Genomic DNA, 13163 nt, shown 5'->3' with positions numbered 1-13163 from the left:
GTACATAAAAAAAAAACACATACAAATTTTCATAGAATAGTAATCGTGCTTTCTATAATAAAGTGGATAAGGTCACACTACCTGTTGTAGGCACTGACATGTCGATTAGGTTGTACATTTTGCCGGACACCATGGGCAGATCGAAACATAATGGTTTTGTCAGCCCCGGCAGGGTAACTCCAAAGGATGGCACCTGCGATTTTTCTATTAAGATGACCAAAATCTATTGTATATGGATTCTAATTGCGTCCTTTTTTAAAAGAAATAACTGTTATTCTAAGTTTTGTTTTCTTGTTGTTAAAATCTGTGCGTGCAGTATCGATCAATCGATTTTGTCTTCAAAACAAAGAGTATATTCCATAAGACAAGTAACTGATCCAGATATTTACCTAATTTTCTTGGAGAAGGGGGCGGTGATGTAGGTGAAGTGGGTCTTTGAGTTGTAGTAGTATATATAGGAGTTGTTGTTGTGGTTCCAAAGCGAGGCTGGGTTATTGTCGTAAAGGGTGGATTCGTCGGTAAGAAGTTGTTCACATTCAAGCTTTGAACTTCAATGCAAGTTTAATTCAAATAAAGAAACTAAACAGATAGCTATTAAACAGTTATAGCCTATAAAAGCTATAGTCCGTTAGGGATATAATACCCCAAATGGAATATAGATTTGAAGTACAAAAAATTATATTTTCATTCCGCCAAAAATATATCAAATCCGCGTTAGAAAAGATAACAAGAGGCCCATGGGCCACAAATCGCTCACCTGAACAATAGTCCTTGCATCATTTTTTTTCGAAAGGGTTTATTATGATGTGAACTCTTAATAAATATTGTAAAACTCATATATTTCAAGATTTTGCCATATATTAAACAATACATAAAAAGAAGATAATAACAATTTTATCTTTCACATGTTGTCACTATTCACAATTGCTCCACCTGTAAAATACATTTTATTAATGTATAGAAAAATCATATGCTAGGAAAGGGGAAAACTGAAAAGCTCATAAAAAAAAACTACCTACCCTATTTTAAAATCTGATGAAATAGGAAACACACATATTTGTTTTTCTTGCCTTAGCATTTCTCGCCGAGTACCATTTCTCGCCAGTATATTGTGACGTCAGTTTTCGTATATAATTTTATGTGTTGATAAAATGACGCCACAATGTCCCGGCGAGAAATGTATTGTATTGTATTGTTTATTAGTCAACAGCTGTACAGCTCATAGACATATACAATTAATATACACATGTTATAATACATATACTGGTCACTTGAAAAAGGCAAGCTTATACATGAAGTTTTCTGATTACAAAAGCATTCTTAATATATTTACCTAAATTGCACAAATCCTTTACATTTTGTGTTGACAATAATAGAATTAATTTAAAGACAGAGGGTTTAATATAATAAAACTTCTTAAGGAATTTTTCTCTTAAGTTACAGTAATAGGGACATTTCAATATAAAATGATATTCATCTTCTATATCTAAAGTACATAGAGGACATAAACGTCTTTGTAATGGAACATTGTTATATCTGCCAGTTTCGATGGTAAGACAATGGGATGATAATCTTAATTTACATATAAGTTTCTTATATTGTAAAGGAATTCTTTTTGTTAGATATGACTGCAAGGTACAATGATCAACTAAATATCTATAGATTGTACATTTGGAAGAGGCATTTATGTCAGCTAGTAAAGACTGTTTAAAATTATCAAAAATACGTTGCTTGGCGATCGTTAAAATAATTTCTGGCTTTTCAAAAAATTGGTTTTCCCATAAGTTCATTAGCCCAATACTTGTTAACATATTCTTGATCTCTGCAGCCCAGTTTTTACATTTGTTTTTACCTAAAGTTTCATTATACATATTAACATAACATGAATTCAAAATGCAATTTCTTGATGATAAAAGTTTCATCCAATATCTTAAAATACGTATTTTTCTGATACATTGCAGAGGCATTCTGCCCAATTCACAATAAATAACTGCATTAGATGTGCCCCTTTTAACATTAAGTATGTTTTTACAATAATTAAGATGAATTTTTTCTATATCTGGGGCAGAATGAAAGCCCCAGACTTCACAACCGTAGTAAGCAATGCTTCCTACATAAGTGTCAAAAAGGGACAAAAGCGTAGTAAAATTAAGACTCATATTACAACATTTCCTTTTCAGTGCAAAAAGCGCCTTCATACATTGTAATGACAATTGTTTCTGCGTAACATGAAATTTGCCGTTGTAATTCGACAAAAGTCCTAGATAACAAAAACTGTTCACTACTTCAATTTGTTCACACTTATAAAACCACACATCTTCTGTTCGCAAAATTCCCCCATTTCTAAAAACCATTATTTTTGTTTTGTTTACATTAACCGTTAACGACTATTTCTCTGTATAATTTTCTAAAGTATTCAACATTGACTGTAAGTCAGCAGCAGACTGAGCAAAAATAACCATGTCGTCTGCGTACATCAGTAAAAATAAGGATAGCTCTTGTAATTCAATTGGAGTATTTCCATTGCTTAAAAATTCCATTTCGCAATCATTGATATAAAGGGAAAAAAGGAGAGGGGAAATTATTTCCCCTTGTAAAACACCAAGATTATTCACAAAAAAATCTGATAACTTACCATCTAATAAAACACAAGACTTAATATTATTATAAAGTGAACGTAAAATCTTCAGAGGTTTACCTCTGATTCCATACATTGAAATTTTATTCCACATTTTAACCCTATCCACTGTGTCAAAGGCACGCTTGAAATCTACGAAGCCGCAATACAATCTACATTTTTTCGAGAGATATTTGTTCACAATTGTTTGTAATGCAAAAATGGCATCAACAGTACTATGAAATGGTCTAAACCCGAACTGTGCGTCTGTAATAACATCATTTCTCTCGGCCCATGACATAAATCTCTTATTCAAAATTGAAGTAAAAAGTTTTGTCATACAACTAATTAAACTAATTCCTCTATAATTGGCAGGATTAGTTGTCCCACCCTTTTTATATATTGGTACAATGAGAGACTCACACAGTATATGTGGAAAATGACCTGTTGTAAACATAGCATTAAAAATTGTGTGTACAAAAGGTACCAAAATATCCTTGAATTCAATGAAATATTCATTAATTATACCATCCAGTCCATGACTTTTACCTGGTTTTAAAGTCTTTATAGCATCTTCAATTTCATTTAAAGATATGTCACTTTCTAATTCTTCAAAAATTACTTCTTTTTCACCTACGACCATGTCATTTCCCACGGCTGTATGATCAATACAAGAAAGGGATTTGAAATGATTGTGTAAATCTACAAGTGAAACATTTACTTTGTTAACTTTTCTCCTACTAAATTTCGAAAAAAATACTTTAGGATTAGATTTCCTTATTGTTTCTAATAAATTGCCCTCTTCATTAAGATATTTTCTCTTGATTCTTCGTTCCAATATTTTATATTGCCTTTTACTTGATTTTAATAATTCGTGATTTTCTAAAGATTTACTTTTGTTAAAGTCAGCTAGCGCTTTACGATAAATATCATATAATCGCTTACATTCAGCAGTAAACCATGGTCGGTCATGTCTAGGTTCAAAATTATCTATTTGTCTGCTACTCTTATTGACATGACGAGGACTGGGCACCTTATGAAAGTCAGACATAAGAAAAGACAATTCATTTACAAAAGTTTTGACACCGTTTTCTAACCCTGTATTACTAGATAAATCATTCTGTACTAAACATTCCTCTAATCTATACACATTTTGCTGCAGTGACAATTTACTATCATTTACTAAATCTTCCTTCCAGCGATATCTTACGTGATCATGACTACTGAATGAATTCCCTTCTGACTGATTCAATGCTATGTTTATACCCGTTCTTAGTTCGATGTGCAATGGTGCGTGATCAGAATAAGTGTTAAAATTACAAACTATGAACTTATAAAAGTAACTAAATATGTCAGGTGTGCTCAATACATAATCAATAACACTACATCCATTGGCACCACAATATGTAAAATCGTTAGCCATATTATCTACATGTCTGCCATTTAGAATTCGTAACCCACTTTCAATACACATCTGAATCAACTTAAGCCCATAGGCATTCACTGCTTTGTCTGGACACACACGGTCACTTACTCTATCGTCCTCCTTGTAATTACAGATAGGTGATATAAAATCAGAGATTTGTTCATGTACATTATCACATTCAATATAATCATTTAACACCGAGCACCTGCTATTCAAGTCTCCGACAATAATTACTTTACCTTTCTCGGAGTATTTAGCAATTTGATTCTCTAATTCATAAAAAATATCACAGTTATATTGTTTGAAAAATGAGGATTTATCCGGCGGAATATAGATACAACATATGTATAAACATTCATTAGACTCTATTACATCACCGTTAATCTTTAGCCAGCAAATTGTGTCGAAAATAACATCAGTTATTGTAATATGTTTCCGAAACTCATCCCTTATACATAAGGCCATCCCACCTCCTTGTTTAGATCTAGAAAGTGATCTTGGTATGGTACTCGGCGAGAACTGGTCGCACGCCAGTAATATAACAATAAATATTGTTCTTTATAGTTCATATTTTAAAAAATAAGGGTCCATAAAAATCAGTCTAACAATTTTGATGTTGATTGGCCTGCCAATTTATCGTAAAAATTGTTAGACTGCTATCACAGCTTAAAATTAAAATTATGTTTACTCCAAATGCAATACAGTCATGCAAACTAATTATAATTAATAAACAAAACATTGAAAAACAAAAACAATTTATTTTATTTTATTTTATGCTTGTCAAAATGTAGCATCAACATGATATAAACGTCTGTAGAACATCTAACCCCGATTTTAATCTTTCATTGCAAAAACAAATCGTAGTAACATTGTTCTCCGATATCAGTACCATTCATATTTACCAAGGTCGTGGTTGCACTTGTTTGATTCGATCGGTAAACTTTACAATTAAATTACGCAACAATTATTCCAATAATCGATGACAAATTAAATAGCTTTAAGTATAAAAAAAAAGAATCTTGAAAACGCTGTGTAAAAACAAATGGCATGGTGATTATGCTGATAGTTTACTGTAGAGCTGAATTCGGAAGTACGATTTACCACTATTTCATAAAATATTCTTTATATCATTCTTCGTTAAAAACGTTACTTTTATAGTTAAACCGGCAAATCACAAACTTTTCTTTTGTCAAAATTGACGTCTGAAATCTTCTTCAAAATGGCGGTTAGTTAGTACAAACAAAGAGCTTCCGTTTCGTAATTCCGAATAACGAGCCCGATCTTATATAAATGAACACACGATCAGAACACGCTTACAACACATAGTTTGAACCCTTCTAAGGGTCCCAGTATTAGACTGAGGGTCACCATTTTTACAATTTAGAATCTGCCTTATATATAGAAGTTGTCATATAAATATTGGTAATATTGGAGCAGCGGTTCTTGAGAAGAAGATTTTAAAAGATACCCCCCCCCTTTTTTCACAGTTTCATGATTATTTCTCGTTTAAAAAGGGATTGCCCTTTGAATTTTACAATTTATAATCTCCCTAATATAATAATGCTTTCTGCCAAATTTCGTTAAAATTGGATAAGTGGTTTTGGAGAAGAAGTTGAAAATGTGAAAAGTTTACAGACGGACGGACAGACGGACGGACGGACGGACGACGGACAACGGGTGATCAGAAAAGCTCACTTGAACCTTCGGTTCAGGTGAGCTAAAAAGTAACAATTTTGGGGGGAAGGGTTTTCTGCAACCCCACTGCTCAGGAGACTGATCCCACAGTATAACCAAAAAACTCTTGTAGATCAGTCTGACAAACAATTATATAATAGCTTATAGGAAAACTTGCTGGCCAAAAGTTGTTGCATTTGATATGAATTTGTGCTGATTTATTTTTAAAATAACCAAAATAAAAATTTTATTTATTAAATTTTTTTTACGCACTTCAAATTTATGTCTCAAATGACCATAATATCCGATCACGTAGATTTGTCCAAACCTGTTTAACTGAATTTCTTTTACGTTTTTTAGGTTTCGATTTTACAGTTATCCTCTAAATCTAAACATAAATAAATATATGCTAAACATAAAAATTATGCATTTTAATAAATAAATGACAGATGTTATAATAGCCTAATATGCAATCATCCAATGTTGAAAAATGACCTCAAATAATTTTTTTATTCCAAGCCAAGTTCTTTGCTAACTGAATAAGTATGTTAGTTAAAACAGGATGATACACTCTCTAAACTCGGAATTACCATGTCAAAATAACAACGGCAGACATTTTAACGAACATATGCTCCTTTTGTTATTGGTTTGTACTTTAGTCGAAAGTCAAAGGTAAAAAAAATTGTCTCAGATCGATATTGTCTCATATTTTCCAGAACTTGTAATTCAGAGCGAATGTCATGATTTGCTAAAACTGATGTTATGTTGATAAAACAAACCGGAATAGATGGTGTAAATTCAAAGATTAGAGTTCAATGGCAGATCTCATAGCGGCGGGAAAGGACTATGTGCAGTTTTATGCATTTTTTGCCCCCAAAATCAAAGTTTTAAAGAGAGCTTTAAAAATAAGGTGAAAGATAGTAAAAATCATATTGGAAATAAAGGTGTAAAAGGTTATCACCAGAGTGACGTCATAATTTAGAAATGACGTCATGAAGATTGCATTATTTTGATAAATTGATGTTTTGTAGCAAAATGTGGGTGTTTTCCGATGGTTTTTCGACTGGGAAACATCGAGCGCAGGCTTGCTCAAGTACTATTTTTTAGTATAATGTGTATAACTATCTGAATAAAAACATATGTTAAAATCACACTTGAGCAGACCTGCGCTTTATACTTCCGAATGCAAAATATATAGCAAAAATGAGAATAATTTCATTTGTTTGCAAATTTGAGAGAATTGGGCCATTTAGGTGACGTCATAGATACACAGCAAATGAGTAATGGTGACTTAAATCATTATTAAAGTTATAGGCATCCTCTATACAATGATTTGAGAAGATTTTATTTTTATACGATACTATTTAAAAATTGGTTGAAATCGGGGGCAGATATTTGACCACACCGCACATAGTCCTTTAAATTTAATTTCTTGATTTATTCATTGTTCCGGGTTTTATTTTTAATGAAAAATAATTGCTATTTACAATTATAGTATATGAGAATTAATTGATTTTTTTTGTAGAATATATACTTAGTTTCTCTCCCCTCTAAGTTACTTTTACATGCATGAACGATTTGGGCATAAATATTTTTTTTCAGGTGTTGGTTTGGTCATTACGACCTGTTTAACAAAACAAGAACTACTCTTATTTCTTCCCAGCTCACTCTACGCAATGCGTGTACATTCTTTAAATAACTGACACTATATTGTTTCAATCAAGGGCTAAGATCGAGTTACAATTGTATCAAATCTATTATAACACCATTTAGGCAAAATTGGATTGGATCAAACTCGACCGTATTTGATCATCTCAATACTCAAAGAATCATTCCTTGTTCCGTAGTAAATAAGGATTGCAAAATGTGAACCATTAAATTTTTTGTTGAAAAAATTTGTATTGTAAAATGATTCTTTCAACATGTAAATATTGCAGGATGTAGAATGTTATTGTGACGATTTGAGCTGAAATATGTAAAGTAAAGTTGACCATTTTAAAAATTGCCTGCTTAAAAAGTAGTTATAATGCATATTTTATTGCCAAAATTCAATATGTCAAAAGGACAGTAGGAAAAAAAAATACGTACAATTATTTGATTGTGCAGACTTCACTGGAAAAGAGAAATGTAAAATATAATACTTGTAACCAATATACTTTACAAATTTGATGAGAACAAGCAATACATTTTTATTTTATTACATTTTATTTATAGTTTTAGAAAAAATGTAATTATCGTACATTTATTCTACATGAATATATACTTGAATATGTATAATATGTCTTGCTACAAATATGACAAAGGAAGCTCTTAACAAAGCTGCTGTTGTTCATTATACATATGTATATATGTCTTTGTTATGAAATCTATATTTGAATTCTATACAAAAAACCTCTTGATGAATTATTTTACTATTGCTAATCGATTTACATTCGTTTTATGAAAATCATTACCTCTAGCATTCGACATTGGAGGAGCAGCTGCTGAGAAAATATAATCTTACAATGTATTTCTTTTTTTAACGTAATAGAATTTCAAGATAATAAAATATTACAAGGTTTCTTGAATAGAAAAAAAAGGATTATTTATGAGTCAAGTAAAATTTCCCATACGTATTTAATCAGTTTCAAGCAATATATTACATGCTTTAAGAAAATATCATATCAAGTAAATTTTACATCAGTTCTATTTTCTGTTCGTAGAGAATAATAGGTTTTCATATATTTTAGCTTAAAAGAGAGATCAACATTAGTTATATAAAATTCACTTACGGAAAGCCTGCATTGAAGCCGCCACTGAAAAAACAACTTTACAATATATATATTTTTCTAAACATGATAGCATTACAAGGTAATTATTCAACAGGTTCGATAAACAAGAGGCCAAGGGGCCACATCGCTCACCTGACCAACAATTGCCTTAATTCTGATCAAATTAGCATTACAGTATCAAAATATATTGACAACTAAGTACAGTAGATCCTGCTTAAAAAAAATGAAAATCTGCCAATTTTTATCCACCTTTTTTTTGTGAATACCAAGCCCCTTTTGTTGTTGTACCTGTAAGAAAAATTTTCTCTATACCCCCCCCCCCCCCCATTTCGTGGCCCCATTTTTCTATAGGGAATCATGGTTTCATCAAACTTAAATCTGCATAACCTGTGCTTTCACACAAAGTACTGAGTTTTGGACCTAAAACTTTCCCATAATATTTTTAAAGATTTTCTTTATATAATCCTATGTAAAAATTCAAACCGCCATCACGGCCCCTCCCTACCACTAGGGACTGTGATTTTGCAATCTTGAATTTACACTACCCGAGGATGACTCTACACAAGTTTAACCTTTTCTGGCCTAATAGTTTTGAGAAGAAGATTTTTAAAGATTTTCTCTATATATGAAAATTAATCCCCCACTTTTTTAAAAAGATTTTTTCTATATACTCCTGTATAATAATTTATCCCCCAATTGTGGCCCCACCCTACCCCCAGGGACCATGATTTGAATAAACTTGAATCTACATTATCTGAGGATAGTTACACGCCAATTTGAGCTTTCTTACCCAAACAGTTTTTAAAAGAATTTTTTAAAAAGATTTTCTCAATATATTCCTGTATAAAAATTTATCCCCCAATTGTGGCCCCACCCTATCCCCGGGGACCATGATTTGAACAAACTTGAATGTACACTATCTGAGGATGCTTCCACTCAGATTTGAGCTTCCCTGGCCTAATAGTTTTAGTGAAGAATATTTTTAAAGATTTTCTCAATATATTCCTATGTAAAACTTGATCCCCCAATTGTGGCCCCACCCTACCCCCGGGGACCATGATTTGAACAAAGTTGAATGTGCACTATCTGAGGATGCTTCCACTCAAAGGTGAGCTTCCCTGGCCTAATAGTTTTAGTGAAGAATATTTTTAAAGATTTTCTCTATATATTCCTAAGTAAAAATTGATCCCCCCCAATGTGGCCCCATCCTATCCTAGGGACTATGATTTGAACAAACTATAATCTACACTACCTGAGGATGCTTCCATTTTAATTTGAGCTTTTCTGGCCTAATAGTTTTTGAGAAGAAGATTTTTAAAGATTTTCTCTATATATTCCTATGTAATACTTGATCCCCCTACTTGTGCCCCCTCCTTACCTACGGGGACCATGATTTGAAGAAACTTGAATCTACACTACCTGAGGATACCTCCATACAAGTTTAAGCTTTTCAGGCCGAACAGTTTTTGAGAAGATTTTTTAAAAATACCAAAAAATTTCAATAATTCTCAATTATCTCCCTTTTAAAGAGGGCGTGGCCCTTCATTTGAACAAACTTGAATCCCTTTCAACTAGTGGTGCTTTGTGCCAAATTTAGCCCAGTGGTTCTTGAGAAGAAGATGAAAATGTGAAAAGTATACAACGACGACGACGACAACGACAGACAACGGACAAATTTTGATCAGAAAAGCTCACTTGAGCCTTTGGCTCAGGTGAGCTAAGAAACACATGCAACTTACGGGGTTTTCTGATCAAATATTACAATGCGTCATAAAAAAAAAATACTGATGAGTCTTTCTTCCCATTTTTACTTTATCAATTTAAAGCATTACACTACATACTATGAAAATATATTTTCTCAAGTTTACGTTCTATCAGTTTCATTTAGATTGTTATTATGATACTTTTTCGTCCTTGGATTAAAAATAACTTTGATCAATCATTTTTTTCATTCTTAACAAATGGTGGTGATTTCATCAAAGATTTGAAAACTGACAGGCATATAAATTCAAGTCATATATGATTATCTTTGGAAAATTATTAAAAACCCTCTGTTACAACACACTTTGAAAAATTACGCACTTTGACATTTTTTTTCAAAGTGCGTTAATTTTGGGACCAAGTCAACGAACTTTGAATATTTTTTTTCTAAGTGCGTTGATATCGTCGATATTAACGCACTTTGAAAATAAATGTTCAGGGTTTAGTCGAAATAATATATAGTGTTAGATAAAAAAAATATTAGTTGATTTAACCTTGTGTAGCTTAATGTGATAAATTTTTAGAAAGAACCCACTACATTCTCAGCTAACTTGATACACAGTTTCTCGATTAGATGTGTTTTCCTTTTCTCATAAGCTTACGTAGTTAGACAATTTACATAAGGAACAACTCGGGAGATTTGAATTATCCAAATATGACATAAACTGCATCGCTTAGCAAGTGTATTTTCCTTTTTTTCGTGTATGCAGCAAACTTACTAATTACATGTATCTGGTACATTGTGCTGTGCCAGAAACGAAAATCATTTAATTTTTTCATTGATAATGGAGATAATGTAGAACATATGTCAACTCTCTTCAACTGTATGTGCTTATAAACAAACATGATGTGAAAAAAAAGAATACGTTAGTTATGGTTATCAGTGCGAGAGAGAAAAATAAGTCACACCCTAATGCTAATTTTTAAGTTTATGATAATTTAATGTTTGTCAATGCACATGCAATTTTTTTAAGTGATATTTTATAAATTAGAATAGGGTCGGTCTATGTTGAAACAGTTATAGATTCTGTAACAAACCATTGAGGAAATTATTGTTTGATTAGCTCGTTTTGTCAATATCACTGTACTTAATTTACAACAAAGCGTATTTCTTTTTCAGAATTTATACATTTACTCCAAGTTGCTGAATATTATATATGTATTGGAAGGAAAAAGAGGGGTATGGGACCTTCTTCCTGTAAGTCAATGAAATGAAGTACTGGTAATTTACCTGCGTCTTTGGTTAACCCCCACCCCTTTTTTTTGTTTTTAAAGACGGTAAATTAGATTCATTAGTGTTAACAAATCACCATACTTTCAACAATTTAGGAATTTAATTCTAGAATTTGTTATTTATACGTATTTATTTTTCAAAGTGTATTGATATTAAAAAATGTTGATCTGCCTTTTTCAAATTGTGTTAAGTTTTGGACAAAATCAACGCACTTTGAATTTTTTTTTTCAATGTGGGTGAACTTGATCCAAACTTTAACGCAGTTTGAAAAAAAATTCAAATTGCGTTGATTTTGTCCAAAATTTAACGCAATTTGAAAAAGTTTTTTCAAGGTGCGTAATTTTTTTAAAGTGCGTTGCTCATCCTCTCTTATAGTCTTCGAGAAATCGTACGCAAAAAAATACGGTAGAAATTGGGAAGAAAACGTAATCAAACAACTTTTGTGTTTCTATCTGAAGCCGTGAATTAAGATAACAAAAGATGTCTTTATCAAAAGAACGAAATTGTTGGCCCCTGTGTGCTTCTGGTGTAATACGGATGGTTTATGGGACTCAGTGAAGGTTGAAATGTGAAGATTGATTTAAATCAATATTATGTATTACAGGACAATGTAATACAGCAAAAATGAGTGGGATAAGAATAGTTCATATATACCAAAATTATGCAACCTGTGAGTTCTGTTATCAAGACAGAGCGCTATTTATCATTTGGGGAAATTTCAATTATACTTAAAAATGTTATTTAACTTCGATATTAACCTTTAAATATATAAAAACTTATTATTGGTTTATACACTGTAATAATACATTGTATGCAATATTCATAAATAATGTAATAAATACAGTATGATCTGTTATACAATAGATACATTCCATCAAGTTTAATACAATCATACTAGAGAGAAACAATATTAACATACGCGGATCCAAAAGGGTGTCCGGCCGGACTCTCCCCTGGAATATTACATTTTTGTAAATTACAAAGTGAAATAACAAAAAAAAAATGCCTCGTCCTCCTAGCATGCTTAATATCCTTTGGACTCGCCACCGCCCCCCCCCCCCCTTTCCACCCCACCCCCGTAAAATATTTTCTTGGTTTTTTGGGGTATTTTTTGGATCCGCGAATTATTAGTAAATGATAAATTGTTAGGATTTTGTGAAAATTAGTGAATTTAAGTACAAAGAACCAATCGTTTATTGAACTAAATTGTAATTTCACATCTAATTACGTAGATTATATACACTAATTATACCTCTGTGAATATTCTCTATGTATAATAACAACGAAAAAACATGCTATTCTATCTAACCGTGAAAAAGTTTCAGTGCTATTTGCACAGTCATCGAAGCATTTCATTTCCCTCGTTTTTAAACGCGGAACACCTCTGACGCTATCAGATCGCTTCATTAAATTCAAAGTCCGATAACTCGAATTTGTTTATCATCAAGAAATTCTGCATCACCGACAAATAAAGATATTTTTGGTATAATAAAACACATATTTACTTACTACTCGGACGATAGTAAGTTTGTTGTGAAATATTTGCTATCTTGGGGGACAATAAACTTGCTATCGTCATCTTAGCCAGTAAATAGGTATATACTATTTACTATTTATCGTCCTTTTAGCCAGTAAATAGTATATTCACAGAGGTATAATAAAAATATATGTCTTCCAAAG

The 13163-nt window shown here is 31.8% G+C and overlaps 1 protein-coding gene across 6 annotated transcripts in view; it reads right to left on the bottom strand.

Moving 5' to 3' along the window:
- LOC128177772 (inter-alpha-trypsin inhibitor heavy chain H3-like) overlaps positions 1-13163 on the bottom strand; it is a 29191-nt gene that overhangs the window by 951 nt on the left and 15077 nt on the right. For 3 of the 6 annotated variants that reach the window (XM_052844619.1, XM_052844622.1, XM_052844624.1), the window contains 5 exons: positions 8489-8512; positions 8171-8200; positions 7806-7829; positions 390-548; positions 82-204 (listed from right to left, as the gene is read on the bottom strand). In XM_052844619.1, coding sequence (XP_052700579.1) covers positions 82-204; positions 390-548; positions 7806-7829; positions 8171-8200; positions 8489-8512 — 360 coding nt within the window. The remainder of the gene's footprint in view (positions 1-81; positions 205-389; positions 549-7805; positions 7830-8170; positions 8201-8488; positions 8513-13163) is intronic. The other 3 variants (XM_052844620.1, XM_052844623.1, XM_052844625.1) reach the window with 1 other exon arrangement.

This window comes from Crassostrea angulata, chromosome 3, assembly GCF_025612915.1.
Source record: "Crassostrea angulata isolate pt1a10 chromosome 3, ASM2561291v2, whole genome shotgun sequence".
NCBI lineage: Eukaryota > Metazoa > Mollusca > Bivalvia > Ostreida > Ostreidae > Magallana > Magallana angulata.
Note: the sequence above shows the minus strand (reverse complement) of the source record. Positions and strands in the feature narration are given on the sequence as shown.